We start from the raw sequence: 27,631 nt of genomic DNA on the forward strand, positions 1-27,631 counted from the left end.
TAGTTGAAGTGAATTTAGGAAAATCAAAATATAAAGACCACATGATAATGATAGCAAGCCACAATTTTCATACCTATCAGTTTTGTCTCTGATAACGGTAAAAATGATTACTTTTTAAAACAGCAATACACAAGGCTACACTGTCAAGAACCCAGTTTGCTTATTTTCCTCAATTGTGGTCCTGACGTTCCCAGGACCCCTACTTTAAATTCATATTTAAATTTCTGGAAACTCTCTTTCAGGGAGTGCTACTTTCATATCCTCACACATGACCTCCTGAATAGACAATAGGTGTGAAGTTCTGCGGCTACGTCTTTCTCATTTGAGCAAGACTGCTCTGGACTTAGTCAGCTGAGCTCACGCTTATAGCAATACTAGATTGCATTTACCATCCAAAACATTATCTGACTCACGGGAGCTGCAGGGAAGTGGTCAAAAAGCTCAAAAGGCTCCTCGGAAATCCAGTGACCCATCTCCAAAGACAACAGGACCTGTGAAGGACACAACAAGCAGAACATTGATTACACATCCATCAGGCTCTTCGTGGGCAACAGCCACTCTGATGACAGTAAAAACAGACACAGCACCACAGCGAGGACCCAGATCTGAAATGCATGTGTCTCCAACACCCATGTGTACTCAGATGTGTTAAGGATATTAACACTTGATCAAGAAAAAACTCAAGAGTGACTAGAAATTGAGTCATTATCTTAGTGAGCCAAAGAATTAATAAACAAGACCCTGGGTTTGAGTCTCTGTGTCACAGAAATAAGAAACACGTAAGTAAATGAGATTTAAAAATTGGGAGAAGATACAACACAAGCCAAATTTAAAAAGTGATCCTTTAGGATTAGGACTTGCTGCTAGCATTAGCTGATGTGTTCAGGAGAAGGTGTCAGGAAGTAACCCTTCCTAGAGTGCAGAAGACTAACTCATCAATAAGATTCATGTTCATCATCACCACAATTCCATCAATACTACTATTGGAATCCACACATTTTTAAATGATTAAAACATTTTCATTTTCAACTCAACAATGCTTCATATTCTGCAAGCATCAGTATTCTATCACCAAACCCCTGGAATCTATGGGTTTCCACACACCAGTGGAATTTTACAGCTAAAAGACTCATGCTAGTCTTTTGCATGCATTATTCTTACATTCAGCAAGTCCATCCTTCCACCCAAAGTCTAAGCTCCTTTTGATGAATGACCAGGATATGAGACCTGTCTCCTTCTTTTTGATAATTTCTAAGGCTCAGTACCACCTACAGGAGATGTCTTTCCTCCTTCACATACTAAAGCTAATACATATTCAACGTGAGATAGCAACGCATTTTTTTCTACGAAAGTGGGCGTCACTGTGGAACAAATGACAAGAACAGGATTCAGAAGCTGAATGCAATCCTCAGCACCTGCCAGTTCTCCATCTATTCATCTGTGAATAATTTAGTGAGACCACAAATAAAAACCCAAGCCAGGTCCCAGGACCACAGCCCCCAAACTAGAGAGTCCACACTCTGGTAAGGAGCCTGATGTAAACCATCCATGTTGGTTTTCCCACTCACTGTCACGGAACCTTCATAATTAAATTTCTGGAGACTACCACATCTCTTAGACCTCTTTCAGGGAGTGCTTTTATATTCTCACATGTGACCTCCTGAATAGACAATAGCTGTTAAGCTCTCATTTGAACAAGACTGCTCTGGACTGAGCTGAGCTCACGCTTATAATGCTTACAATAATCCCAGATGGCTCCCAAACACCCTCGATGCAGGAGAGTCAAGACAAGCGGGGCTGACATTTCAAGCTACATCTTACGTAATGTGTAAAAGGTCATTAGGCACAGAGAATGACAGGGAAAGGAGACAGGCGCTATTTACTTATTTTTGGCTAGAAGTAGATGGTGCTTTGGAAAAATTCGAGGGAATGGGGTTGGTTGAGTCCCCAGGGTGAGTTGTGAGAGCATACTGTTTCCACCCCAGTGCAGGAGTGGCACTGAGGAATGGCAAAAGCAGACCAGGGCACCAGGGCCGGAAGCCCAGTCCTGTGAGGCAGGAGAAGCAGCTCTGGGGATGTTGGGCCCAAGACAATGAATGGGAACGGAGTATAATGTGGGAAAATCTGTCTCCAGCCGAGATGGAAAACAGCCCGCTGTGCTCTCAGGGACCTGCTCCGTGTGACTGCTAGTCCTCACCAGAACCTTGTACGCAGGAGGACTCTGTCATCTAAATCTCTTTCCCATTTCCCCCCAGTTTATATGGCTTAAACAACCTTAAAAACAATGACAACAACAACAAAAAAGAAACAGTTCAATGAAAGAAAATATAGAGAACTGATAACTCCACACTGAGATCACGTTCTCATCTGGCTGTTAATGGGTGTTTTAAAACAGTTAAGTATTTATCTTCCTTTTATCAGCCCATGTATGTTATCATTTAGAGATACACAAGCAATTTGTGTGGATCTCTACAAACTCATATAATTAGTCCAGGAAATAAAACGAAGAAGTTTCAACATCAGGCTCCTTTCAGACAGGAGGCCCTGGGAAACAACGTGCTGGTGAGAGAAGCCAGGGAATGAGCAGTTTTAAAAACGCGTGTGCCCTGAAGTTCAAATATAAACCACATTGAAATGTCAACTGAATTTAAACAAACTTGGAGAATATTCATGTTTCCTGAATTTATCCCTTTCTAAATGTTAAGAAAATAAAACCATAAGGCAGCTATTAGAATTCTGGTAGGTAAATCGATAAATTTAATTTATATAGGCATCTCAAGAATTAATATCACAAAGACAGAAGATGCTAATTTGATTGCTCTAAAATCATCATGTAAGAAATGCAATGTAAACCTCCAGCTCTGGACTCTCATTAGCCAAACGTATCTACCTTAGTAGAGTGTCCAAAATAGAAAACTCGACTTGTAAGACCACAGTTGGGCAGCACGTGAACTCAAAAACAAAAGGCTGACCCAACACATTTCCCATAACATATCTGAGAAAACAAAAATAACTGAGAAGCTAAATAAAGTGAGGAATGAGGCTGCGTGAACACAAAGGACCCAATCCCGCGTTTATTATAGCCTTAAATGGCTGGGGGGTGGGGTGGGTATTTCAGCACCCACAGTGAGACTCAGCATCCTGTTGTAACACATTAGGTCATGACAGGGGTGTTTCTTTTTTGAAAAGAATATTGAATATATCATATTGACTTAATCTCAAACATTTGACAGCAGCTCTGTAGTGATTTAAGAACAAGATACTATATGTCATTCATCAACAGTTACTTTAAAAAGACTATAGATACAAGGGAATAAGAATTTCTTGCAGGAATAAGAAAACACAAGGGACAAGGGAATCTTTGATATTTTTAAATTATCATTGATAAAGCTCAAGTTTTGCTGATGGATTTAGATAAGGACTATTTTCTTGCTTTATTCTTAGATGAGCCGCTAGTCGTCAACGTCACTTTCCCTGAAGTCGGGCTGGCTACGCAGTCACTTCGACAGAATACCAACAGTCGTTCTTGTTCTGCACACATTGGTCACTCCGTGTGGACGGGGTGGAGGTTGGCTGCAGCGCTCTCAGGCTAGAAAGAGGGACAGTTATCAATGCACGTGAAGAGCAGCATGGCGGACACGGTGGACCAGGAAGAAGGCAGCGTGGCTCCAGTCAGGATGGCAAAGCAGAAGTACCATTTTGTTTCACCTGCTCCCAGTACTCAACCGAAACGGTGGAATTAAAAGGATGGGCAGAGTCCACAGAAGACGGGATAGAACGATATTTTGGAAGCTGTAGAGCAGATGGGTGAACAGGGGCTGATGAGAAGGCCTGAGCGCAGATCCGGAGAGGGAAGGAGCCAGGAAACACCCAATCTCCATCTGCTAATTTCCAGTCTGAGAACTGATGTTCCTAGACTCGCAGAAATCAGGGCGCAGAACAGGTAAAAGGGGCGACTTCTCACCCCTTGCCCCACTCTCCTCTGGAACAAGGCAACCCCCAAATGTATGACCTTCCTGAGGGCTGCGGTGGGAAGCCCAGGGGAACACGCTGTGGTCCAGCCTCGCTCTGGCCACGTCAGGAAGGACACCTCAGCAGGACAGCCTTTCTGGGGAGACTTCTAGCTCAGACACAAAGGCACACATGCTAACGTGCGGACCCCCCCCCCCCCGCCCAACACCTCCACCCACATCAGAGGACCTGGGCTCCACTCCGGCCGGGTCCATCTGCCTCTCATCAGAGGACCAGGGCTCCACTCAGGCCATGTCCATCTGCCTCTAATCAGAGGACCAGGTCTCCACTCCGGCCACATCCATCTGCTTCTCAGTGGCCTCTGTATTAACATGATTTGATGCCCATCTGAGAGTAGTCCCAGAAAGGAGAAGCGACCAAGCCACACAAAGGGAATCCCTGGGCTCATGGCCATGGGAAGGCCAGACGACGTCTGCTGGTGAGGCTGGAGGGCAGCACCACCAGGCATTCACCATGGGGTCGGGCAGCATCGAAAGGCTCTGGGATGTGCTGAGAGGCTCGAGGGGAGATTGTCACTCGGATGCTTTACAGTGAATTAGTAACAGAGACAAAGAAAATGAGGCAATCAAAATAACTGTCAGTTATTAACTCGGAAAACAAAAACATTACCAAAAATGCAGGACAGCCACAGCATGTTAATGGCTCCTTCCCCCCACAGGACCCCCATGGGGGTGTGCCACACATACGGCTAAGTGTCAAACAAGAAACCATGACCATGCTGGGTAACCGGCAGGGAAGTGTGGACAGAGGGAAAGACAGCCCTCTGTTAGCCAGGAGCAGAGAGAGAAGGCTGAGGCTGCAGGGGAGGAGCAGTCTGTGGGGGGGGGGGGGTCTCAGGTTGACGACTGCACTGATGATTCACCACCTCGGGTAGGAGAAACTCAGCTGTAACATGAAACCAGTTTAACTCACCTGAGGGCTTTACTGGTCACCCTGAAAACATGTTAACGTTGACAACGTCTGATAAGCAAAATTCCTGTCATTCTCACATTAAGTTTATGATCCATCTCTGGGTCTGGCCCAGTCTCCAGGCCACCGTGTGCCCGACTGTTCAATTAATTGGCAGCTATGAAGAATACTTGTGGGAACACAACTGGTCAGGGACAAGAGGGGACCACAGTCGACAAGGGTCTCTGCATATGGCAGGCTTCAAGTTGCCTAAGATACAGGCTAAAGAATGAAAATCAAATCTGACAGCTAGAAATTTGTGCCAGATTTAACCCAAGGGATTCTAGTTAACTTCACACGGTCCGCTTTATTCTCCATTTTGTCACATATCTGTCTCCGTTAACATGACAAGGGCTGAGGCACCATTGCCACGGTCTGCCTGTCTGTCCTTCCCCCACCCATGGTGGTAAAGGTATATAACAACATGCTGCATTTGCAGATTTCTTCTCTATTATGATACTAACAGAAGTAATTTATTAATCTTTCATTGTTTTAAGCTCAAAATATAAAAATCCAATTATAAATACTTTCCTCACCAGATTTTATAGATTGTCTCACTTATTACAGTGATTTTCTCAAACAACACAACTTAAAAGAATTTGCTAGTACATACAGTTTTGTTTTTCTGGGGGAAAGGATAATAAGCTTTTGATTCTTCCCCAACTGGACAGTATAATGCACTGCTTAAACCCACAGCATCCAGGCAACTGGGTGTAAACCAGTCTCCACCACGTCACAGCTTTGTGACAAAGGGCAAGTTTGTTAACCTGCCACACAAATACATTATCCCTCATTATAAACTACAAAAGCAATCATGTAGTTAAGGAAACAGTGTGGCCATGAAGTTATTTTTAGTTGGCAATGAACTTCAGGGGAAAAACTTAAGAGATGCAAATGGTATAATTTTTCATAACAAAATAAGTGGGTACTTTGGAGCCAGAAAACAGAAGAGCTCTAGTGTTCCAAAGAACCAGCTTGAACTGGCAAAGGTTCAAGGCAATACTGTTTGTTCCAAAATAAGCCATTCCTCTGCATTTCCAACCCATCTCATCATAACGTCAAGAAATGCTTCCTGCGATTCCATGAAGTTCATTTAAAAACATAAGTGTGCTTGGTAGATGTGTCGCTTGCCTTAGTGGAGCAAGTTTTCATATGACTTTGCTTCATTTAAGTGACATTTTCAAACATACAAGTAATAGTGCTAAAGGGCACAAGCCAGTGGCACTTAGCACATTCACAAGGTTATGCAGCTGCCAGCTCTTTCTAGCTTCAAAGCGTTTTCATCAAGCTGGGAAAGCACTGTGCACCCGTCAACTCATGGCGGCCTCCCACTCTCCCCTCTGCCCTGTCCCCTGGTAACTACTCCCATCCCGGAGATGCCATCTGAAAGGAATCCCACCATGTATGGGCTTCTCTATCTTCTTTCACTCAGCATAATGTCAGCAAGATACAGCCAAGTTATGATCTTAATATTGGTGACAGGTGTCAAAAATGTGTGTTGAATGCTAATAGCATTTAGCACTTAGTGCTCACTGGGCCCTTTGGTTGGCTGGTCTTCCCACCCTCTTACTGGTAAGGAAACTGAGGCCTGGGGTCTAACTGTGTTACTCAAGGCTACACAGCTAAGAAATGGCAGGGCAGGCATGAAAACCCACCCCTTACCATCAGTCTTTGAGAACACACAGGCGGTGTGTAATTCAGAATGACTACGGAAGATGAAAATGTGCTCTCGACTTAGGTCTGTGGAAGCAGATAGAAGAAGGATGTGGGCTACAGACTATGGAAGATCTGAGTTCAAATTCCAAACACATCATTTCCTAAGCATCAAGTGACCAAGAGGCATTTGCTCTAAGCGCTCAGGCCACAATTCCAGGCCAATGAACTCAGATTTGCAAACCAATGACAGAGCAGCTCTGAGTCTGACAACTTTCCCGAGTGACTAGTGCCCCAGGAAGGCAGCTCCGTGTCCACACACAAACACCAACTCTGGTCCCACGGCTCCTTCTTGAGCAGTGTATGGTCCCAGGACCAGGTGTGCACACACCACCTGGGAGCCTGCAGCTCTGGACCACATCTCCCCAATCGGACTCTGTTTTCAGAAGCATCCCTGGATAACTCATGTCAGTCTTAAAAAGTGGCAAGAAACTAAACACATCTATTTAACTTAAGCAACAGAGAACTGTTCAAGTTCAGAGCTCTCTCCCATTTTCAAAACATGAATTGATAGACTAAAGGGCAGCTGGTGAGGGAATAGCCAGCCACTCGCTGACATGTGTGTGAAAAGTATCACCAAGAAGTCCAGCTCTGAGCCAGCTGTGGCGGCGCACGCTTGTAATCCCAGTGCCTTGGGAGGCTGAGGCAGGAGAATTGCAAGTTTAATGTAGTGAGGCACTCAGCAACTTAGCAAGACCCTGTCTCAAAAAAATAAAAAGGGCTGGGGACGTGGCTCGGTGGTTAAGCACCCCTGGGTTCAATCCTTGGTACCAAAAAGAAAAAAAAAAAAGTCCAGCTCTGTTCATCCAGATATTTCAGAAGATTAATTCTGCCTGTATTTTGCCCCATCCTTTCCGGTTTTCAAAAATGAAAATGGGTTGTTCCCAGATTCTAAGACTTAACTGCTGGGTCAGAGCCGCTTTTTAAATCCCTCTAAGCAACGACCACAGTGACCTAGCATTTCACCACTGTACTTACACGTGGAGTCCAAACAGCTTTATAAATAACACAAGCACGTACTTGTCTTATCAAAATGAAAACAAAGAAATAAGTATAACAAATTCCAATGTAACTAAAATAAATAGCAGAAGCACCACTTCACTGAATGAAAATAAGGCAGAAATGATTCTCACCACACCGGCCCAGCCAGCACCTTGGCAACCACAAGGATTGCTGCGTCTGTCCTTTCCCTGACTCTGAATCAAAGTGCACAGCAGGCTATTCTGCCCTAATGGCTTTTAACAAGAAGCATACTAACTACATGGTATGTTTGTAATTTGGAATGATGTAGAATGCATATTCATTAGAGGCAAGAAGAAATTCTGAGATTTAGAACATAAATAAACCACTCACCTACTCATTTATTCACTTAAAACTTAAGTACCGAGTCTCAAGTCCAGTCCCAGGTTCTGGGGCCACGTAAGTGAGGACTGCCCTCACAGGGCTTGAATTACTAAATGACCCGTGTCTGCTAAGAGGCTCAGCTTTGATCTCTGGAACACTCTCTCTCATGTGCAAGCAGATACGGCTGCCTCTAAGGTACACTCTCAAAAGTACTGTATAAAATTTAATTAAAATAAAAGTCCTTCAACAATAAAGTGTACGTAGAATATTAGATATATTTTGAAAGAAAAATCCTGTTAGTAAAATAGGTATTTGTGTATTTTTTTGGTCGTTGTTGTTAAAATACCTATTGCCAGGGTGTAACGTGGTGTCCTTGCTCCCTCCTCCCCAGACTCCCCGGTGCACAGAGCCAGGGCTCAGTCCTCCCCTGGCGCCTCTACTCACTCTACACTCCCTGGTACCAGGGCTGCAAACATCACCACACACCAACAGTCCCCAAACGCACCTGTACAGTCCTAACGGTTCCCCTACATATGCATTTAGTCTGACGTGTGTATCCCAACTTGAATGTCTGATGGGAACTGCAACTCAATGTGCCTGAGCCACAAGTCCTATTGTACCAAACTCTGCCCACACCCCTCCCCTGGCAGCACCACTTAGGTCAAGGGCTCCACACACGCCCCTCAGTTGTTCATAGAACAGAGGTGGAAGCGGCCTTGCCTCCCCCACTGCCACCTGCCACGCACTATCAAATCCTGCTGGATCTTCCTAAAAGCACGCAGACATGTTCTCTCCTCCCCACACACCTTCCTCTGCTGCCGTCGGCACAGTGAGGCTGTTTCTCACCTGGACCATCCCGGCTACTTGCTCTGCCTCTGCACTGTGCAGGCACCAGAATGGCCCCCACCCTCCTGCCCCATGCCTGGTCCATGGTGGCCTCTCCAAAAGGTGTCCACATTCGGAGGCCTTGGGTCCTTCTCTTCCCTGCAGAGTTGCAGCCTCAGTACTTGCTTTTCTGTGCCAGGTATATTAGGTAGGTTTTTTAAAGTGCCTTGGCTACATTAAAGAGAAAAGTACTACTGTAAGTCTTGGAGAATGATGGAAGTTCCTTCCTAATAAAGTCTGTGGCTGTTGTTCATGTGACTGAAGTCTTCTGCCCAAAAAGTAAGGCCAGCTCCTTGCATTCCGCACCACAGATCCTGGGCAGTGGTCAGTCTTCCTCCATCTTTCCACCGTTCTCCTGGGGGCAATACCCAACCCTCAACTTCCCTGGAAGACCACGTGTCTATCTGTCCTCAATCGTGAGGTCAGGAGGTGGAAAGCACGCTGGGTCTTGCCAGGAGGAACAGAGGGAGCTCAGGGAGAGCAGAGCACTCCAGAAAGAACCGCCCGCTCACAGGTCGGTGCCTGCTCTACCGCAGACCAAGTGCTCCTGCACTGCTCAGGGACACCCAGAGGAGATGGGCTCCACAGGCTGGCTGGCTGTCCACAAGGGGGGTCCACAATTTAATCATGGCAATCTACAAATTAGGGGGCTCTGAGCTAACTACTCATGCTCACCAACTAAGGACAATGCCTTCACCAAGACTGTAAAAAGGGCCCACATTCCACTTAGACAGCAACTTCTGCCTAGTGTCCCCATCCCTGACACCCTTGCTAGGTCCTTCCCCACTGCAAAGGTATTCTGTAAGGACCCAAAGGGGCGGAGGTTGCTCAACTGCTCTGCATCATGTGATTCCTTTATCAAGACATGATCTAAGCCAGGGGAAAGAACTCTGGAATCCACCCCATGAAAGTTCCCAGCATGAGCCTCAGACCCTGGCGGGCTGGGATGGCCAGGGCTGCCACATCTGCTGGAGAAGACCCCATGAAACAGCAGCGAACTCTGGCTGCAAAGGTGACGCGCCAAGAACCAGCAATCAGAAGTGATTCTTAGAATGTGTAAGAAGTTGCCGGGCATGATGGTGCCCGCCTGTTATCCCAGAAGCTGGGGAGGCTTAGGCAGGAAGATCACAAGTTCAAGGCCAGCCTCAGCAACTTAGCAAGGCCCTGTCTCAAAATAAAAAAATAAGAAGGGCTAGGAAGAGGCTCTGTGGGTTAAGTATCCCCTGGGTTAGATGTCTTGTACCAAAAAAAAAAAAAAAAAAAAAAAAAGTAGTTAATCTGCAATTTAAGGATAAAAAGTGAAAGGCCTTGCGATGACTCCTCCTGAGGAGCCGTGGAGTTCCTGTCTGCACCAGCTGAGCAGAACACGGACTGGGCCGCTCTGCAAGGCTGCACCTTTAGCAGAATGACAGGGTGCCTCACTGTGACCAGAGGCAGGGCTGCAGACACATCACAGTTCACTCTGATCATGTTTGATCCTATGCTCCTCGCCCACAAGCCATGTCCCCTCATGCTTACTGAATCCCATCGTGACATGGCCCAAACTGAATCACACTGTGTGGAGACAACTGATCCCCTATAGTGTCCTTTTGATTTATGAGACACCTGGCGATCTATCGACAGCCAACCTGTTTAGAGTTCTGCAGGGCACTAATTTAGCTTATAACCATGTAGTTGCACTTAGGATGGATTTATCTGTACTTGCAGGGTGTCCAGATCAGCATGGGCACTGAATGTAGGCTTGGCCATGTGCTGCCACCCCACTTGGACTGGGAAGTAGGACGTCTTGGCCACGGGACACTCCCCTTGCCTTTCAGGGACCAGTGGGGAGCCAAGGCAGAGAACTGCAGGCCAGTCCTCAGAGCGTGGGAAACAGCATCCGAGAGAGGGACCCAGCTCTACACTCCTGCAGAGCCAACGCGACTGGACCTGAGGGGCACCCTGGCTGCCCCAGCCCCTTCACTTCCTGTCTCCCACCAAGAGGAATCAGAGCGACTCCCGACTCAATTTTCTGTTTCTATGCCTCTGCCAGGCCAGACAGTCATGAAGCAGGAACAGCACGAGTTGTCTTTCCTGAGAACCAGGTTACACTGAGGAACAAAGTGCGACGAACAAGAAATCACTCACAAAGCCCTTAAAAAAGATTAAAATTCAACCTGAATTTTGTTATAAAATCACAGCTTCTTACATGACTCACTCACCATGGACCACCATCAGATTTTGAAGAATGGGTACAACGCTCTTTACAGAAATTTCCAGAGAACACTACACAAGCCCTGAAATAAAAACATTCTCAGTAGTGTTTTTCTTGGAGGCAAATTTCTGATACTGGCCAAAGAGAATATTTTAAGAATCCCCAACTGCACTGGAGACAGGGTGAGAAGAAAGAGGATCACAAGGGGAGAGGGGAAAGGGGGGAGAGAGGACAGGGGGGAGAGGGGGGATTTCTTCTACGACGGAGTGAACGAGATCCCCTGAGTATATAATAGGAACACTTGGAGGCACGACCCTGAAGGAAACTGCACCCTGTGAAGCTCATATCTCGAGTTACACATGTACAAATGTGCATCCAATTGGGCATTAAGCTCTAGAAATCGTGGGCCGGCTTTCTTGATGGTGACAGCAACTGTCTTCTCTCAAAGAAATGTAATATGGGGCTGGGGATGTGGCTCAAGTGGTAGCGCGCTCGCCTGGCATGCGTGCGGCCCGGGTTCGATCCTCAGCACCACATACCAACAAAGATGTTGTGTCCGCCGAGAACTAAAAAATAAATATTAAAAATTCTCTGTCTCTTTAAAAAAACAAAAAAACAAACAAAAAAAAAACGTATTATGCCAATACTATCAATTTCTTAAAAAAAAAATCTGAGGCAGGCCGTGCAAGAGGTAGGGGTGATATGAACCCCACTCAAGACTGAGGTCAATCCAAAGGGACACGGCTTCTGAAGGGTGTGAGTCACGGGAGCCTATTGGCACCAACACGCACACCACGCAGCCAGGGACACACCTGTCAGCGTTCACAGTCGACACTCATGTGCACAGCATGCTTCTACCTGAAGCCGTGGTGCAACTGATCCTTCTCGAACTGCTCACCTGCGACGCCCGGTGGAGTCGGGGAACGCCCACAGTGGTTTACAGAAGGAGGACCACATTCTCAGGATCCTAAGAGGTGGCCTGAGCGACAGCGCTTGATGGTTTCAGAGAAGTGAAAGGAATGTCCGTTAGGGCGGCTTTGAGGCGAGTGGTTCCAAACAATGCTGAGCTAGCTCCAGGTAAGGACCCAGCCCTCTTCTTGTCCCCTAAGGGATGGCCCAGACACACAGCCCGCCATCCACCTTGCTGCACCCCCCTGCAGCCTCATTGCGGAGTCCTCTTCCCCGCCAAGTGTCTCCTGTTGCTGTAGGTACCAGGGCTTTACTCTCTTGTGGGCTGCAGCAGTTATGGGCTTTGATGGAGAGCCCAAGCACAGGCCATGGCTGTGCAGGTCCACAGCAGAACTTTCACTGTCCAGAACATTTTTTTAATTTTAAGAATCCTGCATTCTTTTTGTGTATAACAACTGTGGTGACGACAGACGGCCACTGATTTTAGTAGCCTGTTTGGGGGAAATCAGCAAGCTATTTTTGCCAGAAGGTAACACCGTGCAGGTTCACCCTCAGGTGGCACAGTCTACCAAATAGGTCGGCTCTGCCCCACAAAGAGCTATCAGCCTGAGAATCCCACCAAGTCCAGATCTGGCAAGCGCCAGCACCCGGCTGTTCAGCACGCTGCACCTGGGGACAAATGCGCATTGAGCACCTGGCAGGAACGTGGCAGCGGCTACAGGCTGGCTCTTACCTGCAGTGTGCCTAGTGTTTCCACTGCTTCACGTCACCATCCTGGAAAGGTTAAAACAGCTGGGTCTTGAGTTACAGTTCTGAGGAGCTCCTGCTATTTCAGAATAACTCTGATGTAAATGCTCTGCTGCCTGAACTCTGTAAATGACAGCAATAGTGGAACAGAAACACGTGGGAAGCTCAGTGGGGAGCCGACGTGCATGTCTACGAGTGTGTCGATGTGTGCTCTCAGTGTCACGTTTACACACAATTTCCGGTTCTCTGAACAGCTATTCCTCACCAGGACCCTGGTGAGGCACTCTCGTGGCCTGCCAGGAGTCATGTCCACGGAGGACCCTGCTTGTCGGTGGCTTAGTAAAGCAGAAGTGGGTTAATTCCAGGCGGCTGCCTTACTGCTCCTGAGGCCACTGTGTCACACACACTGGCGGTCTTTGGCGTACTAACCCCACGCTGCCACACAGGCGGCTTGCTTGTGTCAGACATGCTCCCCAAGGGACGCTCTCGGGCCCCAGGGCTGCAGGGCAATTTGGGGGCCAGAGCACTGCCCTTCCCTGCAGCTGCACCCAGCCAGCACCTCTCATGGAAGGCCCCGCGGCCAAGGCAGCCGAGCCGCCCTGCGGGGGCTGCCTCCTCAGGCTTTCCTCGTCCGTGCTCCTGCCCTGTCTTCTGGCAGGCGGGAAGTCCCAGGTCAAGTGGTGGCAAGTGGGTCCCTCCTAGGAGACCTCCCTGGGCTCTCCCCAGCCTGAGCTTGGGAACTCCTCAGTGCTCCTTGGCCTGTCCACACGTCACCTCAGGCTCTGCCTCCGTGTTCAGGGGCCTTCTGAACCTTTTGAGGGTTTATTCTTATATAATTCAAATAAACTAAAAGCTATCAACCCCGAACTCCACGAACCACGGTCTACTGCTCTTATGGGATTAATGCACTAGTAACTGGGGGGACACAGAATAGGACCCACATTTGTGAATATGCTACTTCCTGACAAATGGTGGTGATGGGGAGGCACAGTGCTCCTGTCATCAAGGAGACCTGAGCAACCTGTGTCATCCCCCGGGGGAGGGGCGTGCTGCCTGCTGATGTGGGTGGGGGCTGGGTTTGACACACGTGCAAGGCACCTAGATGGACTGTCACCAAACTGCACTTTGGTGAGACTAAGTAACTGCTGTGGGCTTTCCTTAGCCTCCTGGAGAGAACTCGGCTGGTCACAGCGAGACAGGAGAGGAGTGCCATCAGCTCTCCTCAGTGTTACACCCAGGAGCAGGGGAGAGGGTGAGCAGCCAGACGGGGTCTTTGTGCTCATGTGGCTACCGTCTACAGGCAGACAGACACCAGACAACCACGCAAACCGCCACCTCAATCTCGACCAGTGTTACTGAAAAGGCACCAAGTACAGCCTGACCAACTGCTCCCACCGGTTTCTGCTGATGGGAACCTTGGGCCTGCTCCTCGGCTCCTGGAAGAGGGACAGCTGAAAGGAGACCAGCACGTGCAGAGGGATGGCAGCTCGCGGGGGGCAATGCAGCTGGACACATACCAGGTGTGGGCAGCATTCTGCAGCAGCCTGGCGACTCGGGGTGATGGTGGGGAAGGAGGGCTTTCCCCCGGGGTCAGATGCCTTCTTAGATGGGCACACAGGACATCCTCGTAAACTTCTCAGTGCGCAGCCGTCAGAGTGACCTGGGGACCGGAGGCCGCCTGTGCTGTGGCTAAATGCTACCCCAGTCGTGACGTGGGGTTTTCACCAAGAAGGACATGTGGGAGGAGCTTCCACCACACTGACACAGCTGTGTCTCCCTGTGCAACTGAAGGTCCTGATCCCTGCCCCGCCCCGGGAAGTCCCCCACCCGCTCTGCTCCTGAAGACACCTTCTGAGTTTGTAACTCCTGGTGAACTAGGCTGAGTGAGACCAGAGAGAGGGGAAAGACAAGGACGGGGGCTAAGGACAAGCCTGGGGCAGCCTATCACTGGAAATGGTGGGAGAGAGAAGTCCATAGGGAGATGAGGAGGAGCACCCAAGTCTGCCTGGAGGGGCAGGATCAGCAAGGTGGCAACACCACGGCCCTGTGATGGGTACTTAAGAAATAACTGTCGTCGGCTTTTTAAAACACTGAATTTGAGCCAAAATCAGCTTTTCTTTATAAAAGTAAATAAACTGTTGCTGAAACATCAAGTGATAAATCTGTCCAATAATGTGAAAATACTAAGTGGGTTAGAAGGAGTCAGACACACAAGCTCAGGTCCCTTTCCTGCTCGGAGGGTGCCACGTGCATCCTGTCCTGCACCGGTCCAGGGCTGGGGACAGACTGGACTGCTACACCGTGTGCTTAGCGAATCTGCTTACTAGGAGAGGAAGCTGGACGTCGCGGTCAGGAGCCTCAGTACAGGCATGAACCCTCTCCCCAAGCCATGGAGAAGGGCCCCAGAGGTGGAACACAGTGGGTCCCTACCACTTCCCCCTTAGGAGGGGGTGCTTCTGTCCCTCTCCCTCCTCGCAGCACAAGCAGAGCCATCCTGTCACTTGGGAGGCAGGATGTTTAGGCAATGCACCCCTCCCCCTCTGGACCTGGGGCAGATCCTTACAGGATCTCCCTGGGCACTGCACAGCCCAGACCTGGAGGCCCAGGATCCTGTGGGGAGAAGGGCAGGCCCACAGAAGCCACATTTGGGACTGCCCCTCCTCAGGGAGCAGTGGACCCTCCCACCCTCAGGATCTGGTTCACATGGGTACACACTGAACAGGACTCCTTTCTGCAATTGGGCTAACTCCAACGAAATTCAGTATGACTGCATCATGAAAAGAGCAGAAAAACAGGAGTACTGAGCTATGTTTTGCAAATGCTAAAAGCAAGGCTTGATCCCCATGAAAGTCTAGACAGAGTCCCTTCAAGGCAGTGGAGAAGAGTATACGCGAGCCTTCTAGAGCGTGGACAGGCTCTGCCCTGGTCTGGGGGGAGACCACGATGCTGGCTTTATCATCTGTCCAGCTCACGTATAGGCTTTATGAATCGTCTGTGATGCTGTGTAACTAAGAAACGGATGCAGTGGATAGAGGTCACCCTCTATCCTGCACAGGAGAGCCACATGGGATCACTGCATGGAAGCCAGATCTGGGGTCAAGGAGACAAGGACTTGTGACATTTGCCATGTAAGAGGAGGAGAAAGGGACACAGAAGGTCAAGAAATCCAGGCAAAGTTGTTTTTAAATTAAATTTAAGGTAGAAGGGATGATGTCAAGATTAAATGCCGACGGGAGGCATCCAGGCCAGAAGCAGTGGTTGAAGAGGCTATGTGAACTTTTCACAGGTTTTCCAACTCTTTGCTCCTGTGAGCATGTGTGCACAGTCCTCTGTGGGCTGATGCACAGAACACGGCGGTTCCAGCTCCTCGGACGTCTCGGTGCTGCTTCTGTATCCAGACCCACGCCTGCCTTAACTCCTGGACCACTCACCTTTCTCTCTCAGTGCTTCCCTCCTTCCAGAACAAGACCCACAGGACTGCACTGTACCTGACCTCGGGGCATGGCGAGTTCCACTCAGCATAATGCAACAAAGGGCCACCCAAGTTCCACATGGCATGTCTCTACCACCCACAACCTTTCCACTGTATGCATGGACCCCTTTGCTCATCCATTCACTTGCCCAGGAACATTTGTGTTCACAATCATATCTGGGTGATTTTAAGTAAAAAGCTACACACACTCATGCAGATTTCTGTGTGAACATAAGCTTTCATATCTCTGGGGCAAATATCTGCCCCAGAGTAATCACTGCGGCCATTCTAGTGGATATGTAATGTATCTTATTGTACTCTTCATTTCTTTAATGACTAGTGGTATTGGGCATCTGTTCACGTACTTATTTGCCAACTGTGGATCTTTGGTGAGATGTTGCTTAAAAAAATTTGTTTGGACTCTATTCTTGAATTTTGAGAGTTCTTTATATATTCTGGATGCAAGCTTTTTGTCAGATACTAGATTGGCAAATATTAGTACTATTAAAAGGCCTCTGCAGTTCCTTTCTAATGTTTCTCACAGAGTGAAATTTTCCTGTTTTGATGGAGTTTAATTATCAATGTTCAACTTTTTTAAATCAGCATTATACCGTTGTCAACATACAGGTCCTGCACACACATTAATGGGCTTACACTTTGTTATTTTGACTTGCATGCTGACGACTTGTTAAACTCAGTTCCTGGCTCTAAGACCTCTCAGCAGGTTTCCTGCAATTGAGCACATGGACGCCGTGATGCCTATGAACACAGCTTTTTCTGTCTTTTCCTTCGTGTTACACGTGTGCTGCCATCATTCACTTCTCTGCTTCATGTTCTTCATTCCAGGCAGGAATGTAGCCCAAACATTAGTTTATTAAATAATGTGTTTGACAGCTGGGGGTGTAGCGCAGTGGCACGGTCCTTGCCAGTATGCCCGAGGCCCTGGGTTCTGTCCCCATTACTGCAAATAATACTGATAATGTCCTTGCCCACTTTGACCAGGTAACTCAGGCAGAGTCAGCACCATCTACATTTCCTCCCAGTTCTGTTTTCATGGACAATCAGTGGAAAGCACTGATCAGTGCCAGACCTGAGCAGAGGCCTACAGATGTCCAGGGCCAACGGCCAATGCTAAATTCTCGTTTGCTTTCTCTGGACAGCTCAAAGTCTCAGAAGAATAGCCTGGGTACAGGATCCAGCTCAGACACACATATTCATGAAAAACGAAGATGGCTTTCCTCTGAAGCATGAAGGAAGAAGCTGAGTGATGAAGACACTTTCTAAACTGGAAGCAAACGGGGAATTCATGCACTGAAACTAGAATTAAGTTCTATCTCATAAAAACAAACAAAAAGCTGTGCTAGTACTCAGGTAAGGTAATCCCTAGCAGCCACCAACGCAAACGGCACATTTTTCTAGAATTCCAACCTTTCGTACTTTGTGACTTTAAGCACTAAGTTCTTGGACCTCTTGCAAGAGAGTTTCAGGGCCAAGTTACAACAAAGGAAAACAACTAGGGCCATTCTTAAAAGCACATGTGTGGTTTGTGTGCACAGTATAATTCCACTGGCTTAAATGAGTAAAGTATTAATATAACATCCGTGGGGGTAGAGGAGGGTGGACAGCGGAACACACAACAAGTACCCGACCAGCAAAGGGATGTCCACAGTGACCTCAGGCTGAGGTCAAAGTAAAAACAGGAGGAAGAGCAGAACACTTCAATCTTTATGAGTTTTGAAAATGACGATTTTTAAAAAGTAACCTTAATGCACCGAAATAAGGGCAAATAATGCCACAGATAGATGTGTGCAAGACAATCGTGTCCAATGGGATTGAATGAACATGTTCCATCCTAAGTAAGTCCATCTGTGAAAACAGTTGCTGGATTCTGTTGGCTTTCCAAACCGTCACTAGCACAGGTCACATTATTTCTTGGTCAAACAACAGAGCAAGGCTCGTCTGAGAGTAAGAAAACGTGCTTGGCGTTCCCAGTGCAAGTGTGTTCAGGTCTCATCACCGCTGAGGGGCTCCAGTGGCCCTGCCCTCCTGCCTCACGGCCTCCTCTGCACTGGCTGGAGGGCGCCCTGGTCGGCTCCCGGGGCCATCGCTGTGCACCACCACACCCATCCAACACCCATAAGAGCAGCAGCTCCAGCACAGGGCTTACCCACTCGTAGGAGAGCACCCAGCAGCCACGTGCAATGCCCAGCAGTATGTTCAGGGTGCGCAGTGTCTTCCCAGCCAGCACGTGGGTAGTGGTCTCACAGACCTCTGGCGCAAAGGAAAAGCCTTTCAGTTTGTCCACCACCTGGATGATGATATTCTGCTTCCTGTCAAAGGAGAACACAAAATGAATGTCTGCTGCACATAAACCAAGGTGGTTACACGAATAATTAGAAGATTAGGGAAGCTAAGGTGTTAAGCCAGTTTTGGATATTGTGTTCATGCCTTAATTTTTAAAAAATTAGTGGAATGAGATTTAGAGAATAAATCTTCAGATCTCAATTCCAATTCATCTGTTTTAATGGCCCAGAAAAAAGGCCCTAAGGTCATACGCGCTTTCACAGGGTCGCTGGGTAGAGGAGGGACAGAGTCAGCATCAGAAACATCCCGACACCAGCCCAGAGCTCTCCCCTCTACCCAATTACCCACTTCTTGGGCATGTGTGATCCCACGTGGGCATGGTCAGCACCAAATGCTTATTTTGAAAATATAACTTTTTTGTTTGTTTTTTTAGTTGTAGTTGGTCACAATACCTTTAGTTTATTATTTATTTGTATGTGGTGCTGAGGATCGAACCAGGGCCTCGCATGTGCTAGGCGAGTGTTCTACTGCTGAGCCACAAACCCAACCAAAATATAACACTTTTTGAGTGCCAAACTCAGTTTTCCTCCTAAAGGAGGAAAAAAACTTTTTATTAAGTCATCCTACCAAAGCTTAGAGCAAATCTGACAGAAAGCACCTTTCACAAAGTACTGTTCATCATCTTCTCTTAATGCCTTACAAACTTTCTTTTTAAATGTTCTAACTTCCTGAGCCAATGACTCTCAGGTCTCTCCTATCTCACAATGACCTTCCCAACACTGTCAGTTCTAATCTGCCCTTCTCTCCCCCTCCCAGCACGGCTTGGGAATCCATGGGGAAATGCCAGGATCGGAAATGCCACCCAAGCTCCACTCAGCAGGTTAAGAAGTGAGCGTCTGTCCTCTGCACAGGTGACTAGGGGGCAGAGGCAGTCTTCCATGCTGGCACAGCTTCCCCCACTGAGTGTGGCTCTTGATCTCAGCTGATCTCCATGCACTGTCCACCTCTGGTGATCAGGTGCTTCACCTATGAGGCAAGGCTGTAACACCTTGGGCTCTGCAGGGCAGAGACGAGAGGGTCAGAACCCAGTCCAACACCATATGCACCAGGGGAGATGTGGCTAAGAATGTAGTCAAAATTATTAAATATAGAAAAAAGTAAGGACAAATAAGATAAAAGAAACTAACAGCAAAAATAAGTAAACCCCTCTAAAGTAATCTAAATAACTAATTTCTGAATATCTGATTTTCTCCATTGCCAGTCTACTGGCTACCAGCAGATGTGCAAATGACTAGAAGTAGCTTTAGACCTGGACAGCCCATGCAGTATCAGACTGCCCAGGTCTCGTTCTTAAGGCACACAGCATTCTAGGATTAAAAAAACCAAAAACCAAAAAAAACAAGAATAGGGCCTTTAATGAGAAAATGATAAACTTTTTTTTAAACCTAGGAACAAATGTGGACTTTTAAAACATTATGCCCGTATTCAATATTACTTCTGTATTACTGTTTAAAATGTTCAATATATTTCATAATATATTCACAAAAATTAAAAGCGAGCTCCCCCCCCCACACAACTACATGATGACCAGTTTTTAAAGAATCAGTTGTTTCATTTCCATACCATGGGCAGGAAAAGGAGCCTGCTTCAGAATGTGGCCCACACATGCGCTCTCCTGCAGTGAATTTTTCAGCAACATGCCGAATGTTTTGGTGCATGTCTTAAAACCTCAAAACCTATGATGGTATATAAGAAAACACCATTTTCCCCTTCAAATAGGAATTCAACAGTCTGTCCCAGGGAATACAGCCCTGTGTTTTTGTTGGATGCTCTCTGCTGCACTAAATGTTTAAGGGAGATGATAAGCGCAGGCCAGCAAGCCATTAACCCTTCGGCAAGATGCGAAGATGGCTGCCTGACACGGATTCAGGAAGGCTCTACCCAGGGCTCCTGGAGACCTTTCAGCAAAGTGCCGGCTGGTGCTGCTCCACTCACTGGAGGGAGGGCAGGCAACGCCATCAGGAGCTCAGCAGGCCCAGGAACAGCAAGGACAGGCCACCCCCACACTGCCTGTTCACCCCTCAGCTCTCCAGGATTAGGAAAAACAAAAACAAAAATCAAGACTATGGCCTAAATAATAGTTTTCTTTTTAAATTCTTTAATGAGAAAGCGATGAACTTTTTTTAAATCTAGGAACAAATATGGACTCCCGTTCAGCCAGTTTTAGTTTTCAATGATTTTCTAACTCACATATTAATTACATCCAATAAAAGTGACACAGTACAGACCTGTAACTGCCCCAAAGCGCACAGAACTACAGTATGCAAGCAAGGAGGACGACCAGATTTTACATTGAACAGAAAGTTATGAAAAGAACAAGGACTTACTCGGATGACATGCTCGTCATGACTAATGTTCTTGTTGGCTAGAGATTTCAAAAGAGAAGGAACAAAAAACAGTAAAAAAAATGTTTTTCTCACAGAAATAAACTTTAATACTTTTTTTGAAAAGTTACATCACTTAAAAACAAACATTAAAACATATATCAAAGAAAAAAACCCTCTATATTCCCGGGAGAAACAGCCCACAAGATAGAAATTAAGATACTATTCCCAAACCCATCCCAAATAATCCAGACATGAAGTAGGAGAGAGATGTCCACCCACTGGCTGGAGGGCCTCTGGCCACATGGACATGCAGACCTGGTTGTGAGTGGTGAGAACTTCGAGGATGGCCTTTGCAGGCTTCCCCTGCCCGAGGCTCCCAGGTGACCACACTGGCCCTGCAGATGTAGGTGTGGGTCAGCAGGTCCCACAGAGAAGCACGGGCCTTGCTTACAGCGCTGGCATTTGCTATCGACTGGAGATGTACATGTTTTATTAGAAGATTAAATACTCAGAAATAAATGCACACTTACTGTAAAAAAGTTAAAACGCTATAGAAAATAATAAAATATGAATCCTCTGTAACTGTACCAGCCAGAAATGATAATAATAAAAATAAAATATATATATTTTTTTCTGACAATTTGGTGACCTATTGAGCCCAAAGTACACTCTCTGGGAGTCTGTTGGTGTACATTTTAATCTTTGTAGTAAACAACACAAAATGGAAACTAACAAAAGTACAACTGATTTGTGTGTCGATTTTATATCCTGCAACTACACTGAATCATTTATTACTGAACGTTTTATGGCCTGTATTTACCTGAATCCACATGACCCGTGGGTTCCATGGCGCACACGAGGTGCCTCCAACGTGGCCGACTGTGGGGCATGACCCTTAGCCAGGCACTGACATCACTCATGTCCTGAATGGCCAGCATGCAGCACACGAGGGACAGACAGGCTGACAGACGGCAGGCCTGGAGGGACCCGACGTCTGGGAGGCAGAGGAAGAACGTGGGGGGGAGCACGAACCAAAACGATACTCAAAGGAGGGACCCGAGGAGTGGCGACTGCTGCCTGTCCTTCTGCCAGCCTCCCGGAATATTCCACGGATAGCTCTTCATTATTTCATACACTACACGTGGGACCCCACACGCAGCTCCCTGGGTCAGGTGGAGACCAGGGCTTTCCACGGCATCTCTGGTTATCAAACACCGGTGGCCGAAACCCAGGCCTGCTCTTCAGTACCATCCAGACAGGAATCAAAGGTGCACCGTGATGCACCACCCAAAATGGTTCTGTGGAACCACCCTAAAGAAACCTGTGGTGTTCCATTTGTAGGGGTGCCCATCTGCAGGACACTAGCAATGGGACACTGACAAGGGAACTCTCCATTACTGGAGCTGTGTAGTCGAGGCCTCCTCCCCGTGCTTCACCCTGACCGCACACTAGCCCCCCACCTGCTGCCGGCCCTCTGGCTTACACACCAGCTTTCTGCCTTGTGGGGCCCTCTGGCTTACGCACCAGCCCCTGCTGTGGCCCTCTGGCTTACACACCAGCTCCTTCCTGGTGGTGGCCCTCTGGCTTACACACCAGCTTCAGAGTACCTGGTGGCAGTTCCCAGCGTCACATCTGCAGCAGGGTCCTATTCCCTGTGCTCCAGACTCGAGCATGCGCCTTTCCTGGCATGCGCCCCTGGAGGTCTAATAAGGATCTCAAATCTAACACATTCAAAATAAACCTCTGCTCTCACCAGGTGATGAGGCCAGAAAAAGAAACCAGTGAGATCCAGATAAAGAAGAACTATCTGTTCACTGATGAGATTAATTTATATGCAGAAAGCCCTGAAGAATCCAGAAAAAAATCCCAGTAACTAATAATTCAACAAGTTGCAGGATATAAAATCAACACATAAAAGTCAATTATATTAGTATAAATGAGAAACAATTCAAAGAGGAAACTAAGAAAACAGTTCCATTTAAAATATCAAAAAGAATAAAATACTTGGAAGTAAATTTAACCAAGGTACAAGATTTATGCCTTGAAAATTAAAAATACATTGCTGAAGCACAGTACAGTCGATCCAAGTTCAGGAAACCGTTCCACGTTCACATGTGAGATGACACTGTTACGACAGCAGCACACCCCAGAGGCTCCCACAGAGGCAACCCGAGTCCTGTCAGGACCCCAATGGTCTTTTACTCTGTTTTTGCAGAAATGAAAAAAGGCCTCCCCCAAACTCCTGTGGGATTCCAGGAGTCCCACATTCCCAAGTCTAAAACCATGCTGCAAAGCGACACATCTGAACTACGGGGTGCAGGCATAGGGACAGGTAAGCCAACTAGAAAGAAACGCTTGCCTCTGGGTCAGCGGGTTCTTTTCACAAGGACACAAGTGGGTGACGACAGTGTCTTCAACAAATGGTGCCAGAACACTGGACATCCACATGGAAAAGGGAAAGCCGGATCTTCCCCCTACACCATGTATAAAAATCAACTTCAGAGACCAAATACCTATGTTTAAGAATAAAAATATAAAATTCCTAGATGAAAAACTTCATGGTGTTAGATCTGACAACGGTCCCTTGAATATGGGACCGAGAGCTCAGGCAGAGAAGGACCGGGACTTGTAAACCAGACAGGCCCCACAGGAAAGAAGTCTACCAGGAGAGGGAAAGGGCAACCCAGGGACGGGAGTGAACACTGCCGGCCACAGCCTGATGGGCTGGCCACATGGACTGTGGTAAAAAAGGCCAAAGCCCTAATTTAAAAAGTGGGCAGAGAAGACCAGCACGCAGGCAGCAAGCACGAGAAAACATGCTCTCCCCGGAACTGGAACCCCACCTCAGTGACAGCAGCCTCCAGCCCGCCAGGTCGGCTATCCAACAACACCCACAAACAGTGGAAGACAGCAGCGGGAAGGAGCAGGTCGGTGAAGCCTTCTGTGTTTCGGGGCTGGGTATTCAACAAAGGGAACAGTGACTGACTCCACTAGAGTGACAGTCGGGGCAGCCCAAGGCAGAACACCAGGCTTCCTCTGATTGTGGTGCTGTGACATCAGACCAGGTATGTTCTGAAGAGGAGAAATTCATTCTACCCCATCCTGGAGACTGGGAAGACTGGAACTGGGGGGCCAGCCCTGGAGGGCTCTTCTTGGGGAGGCGTCCCATGGCAGGAGGCAGAAGGGCTCACTGCTGCAGTAGAAGTGCTCTAGGGATGAACACACTAATCCTCACGAAGGTCCCACCTCCCACCCCGGGCACTGGGGACAAAGTCCCCAGCACACAAACTGAGACAGTCACAGCTGGGCTCAACCCACATCCTTCAGCAGATGAAGAACTAACAAAAGCTGGCAGACACACAACGGAAAACCACCCAGGCTGAGGAAGCACAGGCACTCCGGTACGTGCTCCAACACGATGAACCTTGAAAACCCGCTGAGAAAAGCCAGGAAAAAGGACAGCATGTCCAGCTCCCCTCCCGTGAGCTCCTGAGAGCAGGCACTTGCTCAGACAGAAAGCACTGCTGCATTCCAACCCCCGGGGCAGGGCCTGGAGGACAGCAAACATTTGTCTGATACTTATCATAAATGCATCAATGAAAAACTGGAGATGAAAGTAGATTTCTACAGATCAATGCATATATTTCATATTACCTATCAGTCTCTAATGTCATATCTATAAATATCATTCAAACAAATTGAGACCTCCATAGGGCCGGGGTGAAGTACAGCTTGAACAATTCCAAGTCAACCAGAGCCACGGCAGCACGTCCCAGGCCCTGGGAGAGCAACTATCTCTATAAAGAAACTCCAAACCCTAAATAGAAGGAAAAAATAGAGGGAAGGTAAGAAAGTGATCATACAAAAGAATACTGTTCTTCTGCATCCCTCTGGCTTGCAGATAGCTAAAAAGAAATCTGGAAGACCCAAGGTTCTTTCCTCAGGCCAGCTACAGGACCTGAGAGGCAAGTGCCCACAGAGTGTGGTGCATACCCCCTTGGAGTGTGCCAAGAGAGATGGCACTTGCCAAGGCTGTGTGACAAATGACCTGGCCCGTGTGCCAGTGAGTAAAAAGAGCAATCTACAGTAACAGCACGCGGATCCGCTTCCTGATAGTTTGAGCAAGGGATTGGAAAACATATGCAGAATGATTCCTCTGGCTAATCAACGAAGCTCCTAAGAACATGACAGCTACTGATGTCTGCAACTACTTGGAAACAAACTGAAAGATGAGAAGCTTGGTGGATGAAGACATGGAGAGATAGATGGTAAATGCAGCCCAACAAAGGAAGTGAGCAGGCCCTACACAGAAGAAAAATGAGTACTCAACAAATATATGAAAAAGCGTGCAACATCTCTAGCATTACAGAAATGCAAATAAAACTACACTGAGAGTCCATCTTAATCCAGTCAGAATGGCAGTTATCGAGAATACAAGTAACGGACAGGCTCAGTGGTAGAGTGCTTGCCTAGCACATGTGAGGCACTGGGTTCGATTCTCAGCACCACATAAAATAAAGTAAAGGTACTGAGTCTACTTACAACTAAAAAAATTTTTAAAAGAATACAAGTAATAATAACTGTTGGTGAGGGTATGGGGAAAAGGAATGCTCATATATTTCTGGTGGGACTGCAAATTGATGCAACTACCATGGAAAGCAGTATAGGTTCCTCAGAAAACTTAGAATGGAATCACCATTTGACCCAGTTATCCCACTCCTCGGTTTATACCCCAGGGATTTAAAGTCAGCATACTACAGCAACACAGCTACATCAATGTTTACAGCGGCTCAATTCACAATAGCTAAGCTACAGAACCAATCTAAGTGCCCCTCAACAGATAAATGGATAAAGAAACTGGTATATACACACAATGGAATACTACTCAGCCTTAAGAATGAAATTATGGCATTTACCAGTAATTGGATGGAACTATCATATTAAGTGAAATAAGCCAATCCCACAAAACCAAAGGCTACATGTTCTGATATGCAGATGCTAACAATTGAGAGTGTGTGTGTGTGTGCTGGGGGAGAATAGACATTCACTGAATTAGACAAAGGGGAATGAAAGGAGGGAGGAGGAATGGAAATGGAGAAAACGGAACCAATTGGACATAACGTTCACATATGAACACATGACCAGTGTAACTCCACATCACGTACAGCCACAAGAACAGAAGTTATACTCTATCTATGTATATCAAAATACACTGTCGTGTATAACTAAAGAGAAAAAAATCTGAAAAAAGAGCCCAAAGGTAACAGTTATGAAGTCAGGGCTGGGGGGGCGGGGAAACTGGAACACAGCACTGCTCACCACATACGCTTCAGGGGTAGGGTACCCGTCTGTCACTGTTTCTGATCTATTGACTAAGTAGAAAACTCTTAGTAATGCAAATAATTCTTGTCTGGCATTTCTGTCACTGTGTTCTTTGGATTCTCCTTTGACAGGAGAAAACGGTTTTCTGGTTTGCTTGTAAGTTAATGAATTAAGTGGAATCCTTATGATGTATTTATTTTAGTCATGGAGTCACTCTGACAGTCTTCAAGGTGTCCCCTGGGCTGACGCTGAGAGGAGCTCTGCAGGGAGGCGGAGCTCTGCAGGGAGGCTCAGATCTGCAGGGAGGCTCAGCTCAGGCAAGGCTTTCCCTGCCTGCAGAGGTGGATCCTACCAGTGGTGGTAGAAGAACAGCGAATTCCATTTTTCTACCTTCTCTACCTTTAACTTTCCCCTTTGCTAGCTTTTAGCTTTGTTTTGCTTCCTTCGTGGATAAGTTATGGAGAAAGCGACATGCAGAAACTGGCTTGTATGAGCTGATCGTTTGGGTGTTCCACACAAGTGAATTTAAGCATCAGAGAAATCTACTCTCTTTGGTGGCAGAAACAGAGAATCTAGTTATATTTTTTGCAATTGTTAAATTTGGCCCAAGGTGGCTTTTGTATCTTGAGTCCACATGTGATGGGCTAGATGAAGGCCTAACTCAGGGTCCACTTTTGTAATGGAGAGCTGAGTTCCAGCCCAGCACAAGCTGGCCAATTTTGTTGCTGCCAGTGGGCAGCCAATCAGGTCTTGTGTCCCTAAGCACCATCTGCCCTGCTGTGGAGCGGAGCTTTCTGAACCTTCTGGTTCTGAGGGCTGTCCAACCAGCAAACTATTCCTTGTCATAGTTTATTGAAAGCTTTAGTAACAAGGGCTATATATATAGTTTGGGGTAAAGCATTGCCTAGCCTCCAGAAGGCCCTGGGTTTAATCCCAAGTACCACATTAAATAACAAAAAAGAAAGTCTTAATTTCTACAGTTTTGAAGTCAGAAATGGGATTCAAAGTAGCCCATTCTGCCAGCAGCTGCACCAAGCCAACAGGTGAAGCACCTTTAGGGTCTGTGACTCCTCCAGCAACTGGGGTGCCGGTCAGTCCTCTTGGTTCCCACCCCGACATACTGTGTTTTTAAGTTTTACAAGTTCATGAGAGCAACGTTTGGACTGCACAGAGCCCAGGACTAGACCCTGCTAGAGGCTGTAGATTTATGTGGGTCAGACAGAAATCAAGACTGGCTTGGAAAGATGGGTCCATCTGAGTTCAGGGAGTCCAGATCCCTCTACCTCGAAACAGTTTAAAAAAAAAAATAGGTGAACCCTCCCCAAATAACATAAGTCACAATAGCCACGTGGAGCAGAGTTACCCTAAATAGAA

At 47.2% G+C, this 27,631-nt stretch overlaps 1 protein-coding gene across 2 annotated transcripts in view; it reads right to left on the reverse strand.

Moving 5' to 3' along the window:
- MCPH1 (microcephalin 1) overlaps positions 1–27,631 on the reverse strand; it is a 200,209-nt gene that overhangs the window by 108,770 nt on the left and 63,808 nt on the right. For both annotated transcript variants that reach the window (XM_081269248.1, XM_081269247.1), the window contains 3 exons: positions 20,936–20,973; positions 18,412–18,574; positions 414–491 (listed from right to left, as the gene is read on the reverse strand). In XM_081269248.1, coding sequence (XP_081125374.1) covers positions 414–491; positions 18,412–18,574; positions 20,936–20,973 — 279 coding nt within the window. The remainder of the gene's footprint in view (positions 1–413; positions 492–18,411; positions 18,575–20,935; positions 20,974–27,631) is intronic.

This window comes from Spermophilus citellus (genome assembly GCF_964194105.1).
Source record: "Spermophilus citellus genome assembly, chromosome: 16".
NCBI classification, from domain to species: domain Eukaryota; kingdom Metazoa; phylum Chordata; class Mammalia; order Rodentia; family Sciuridae; genus Spermophilus; species Spermophilus citellus.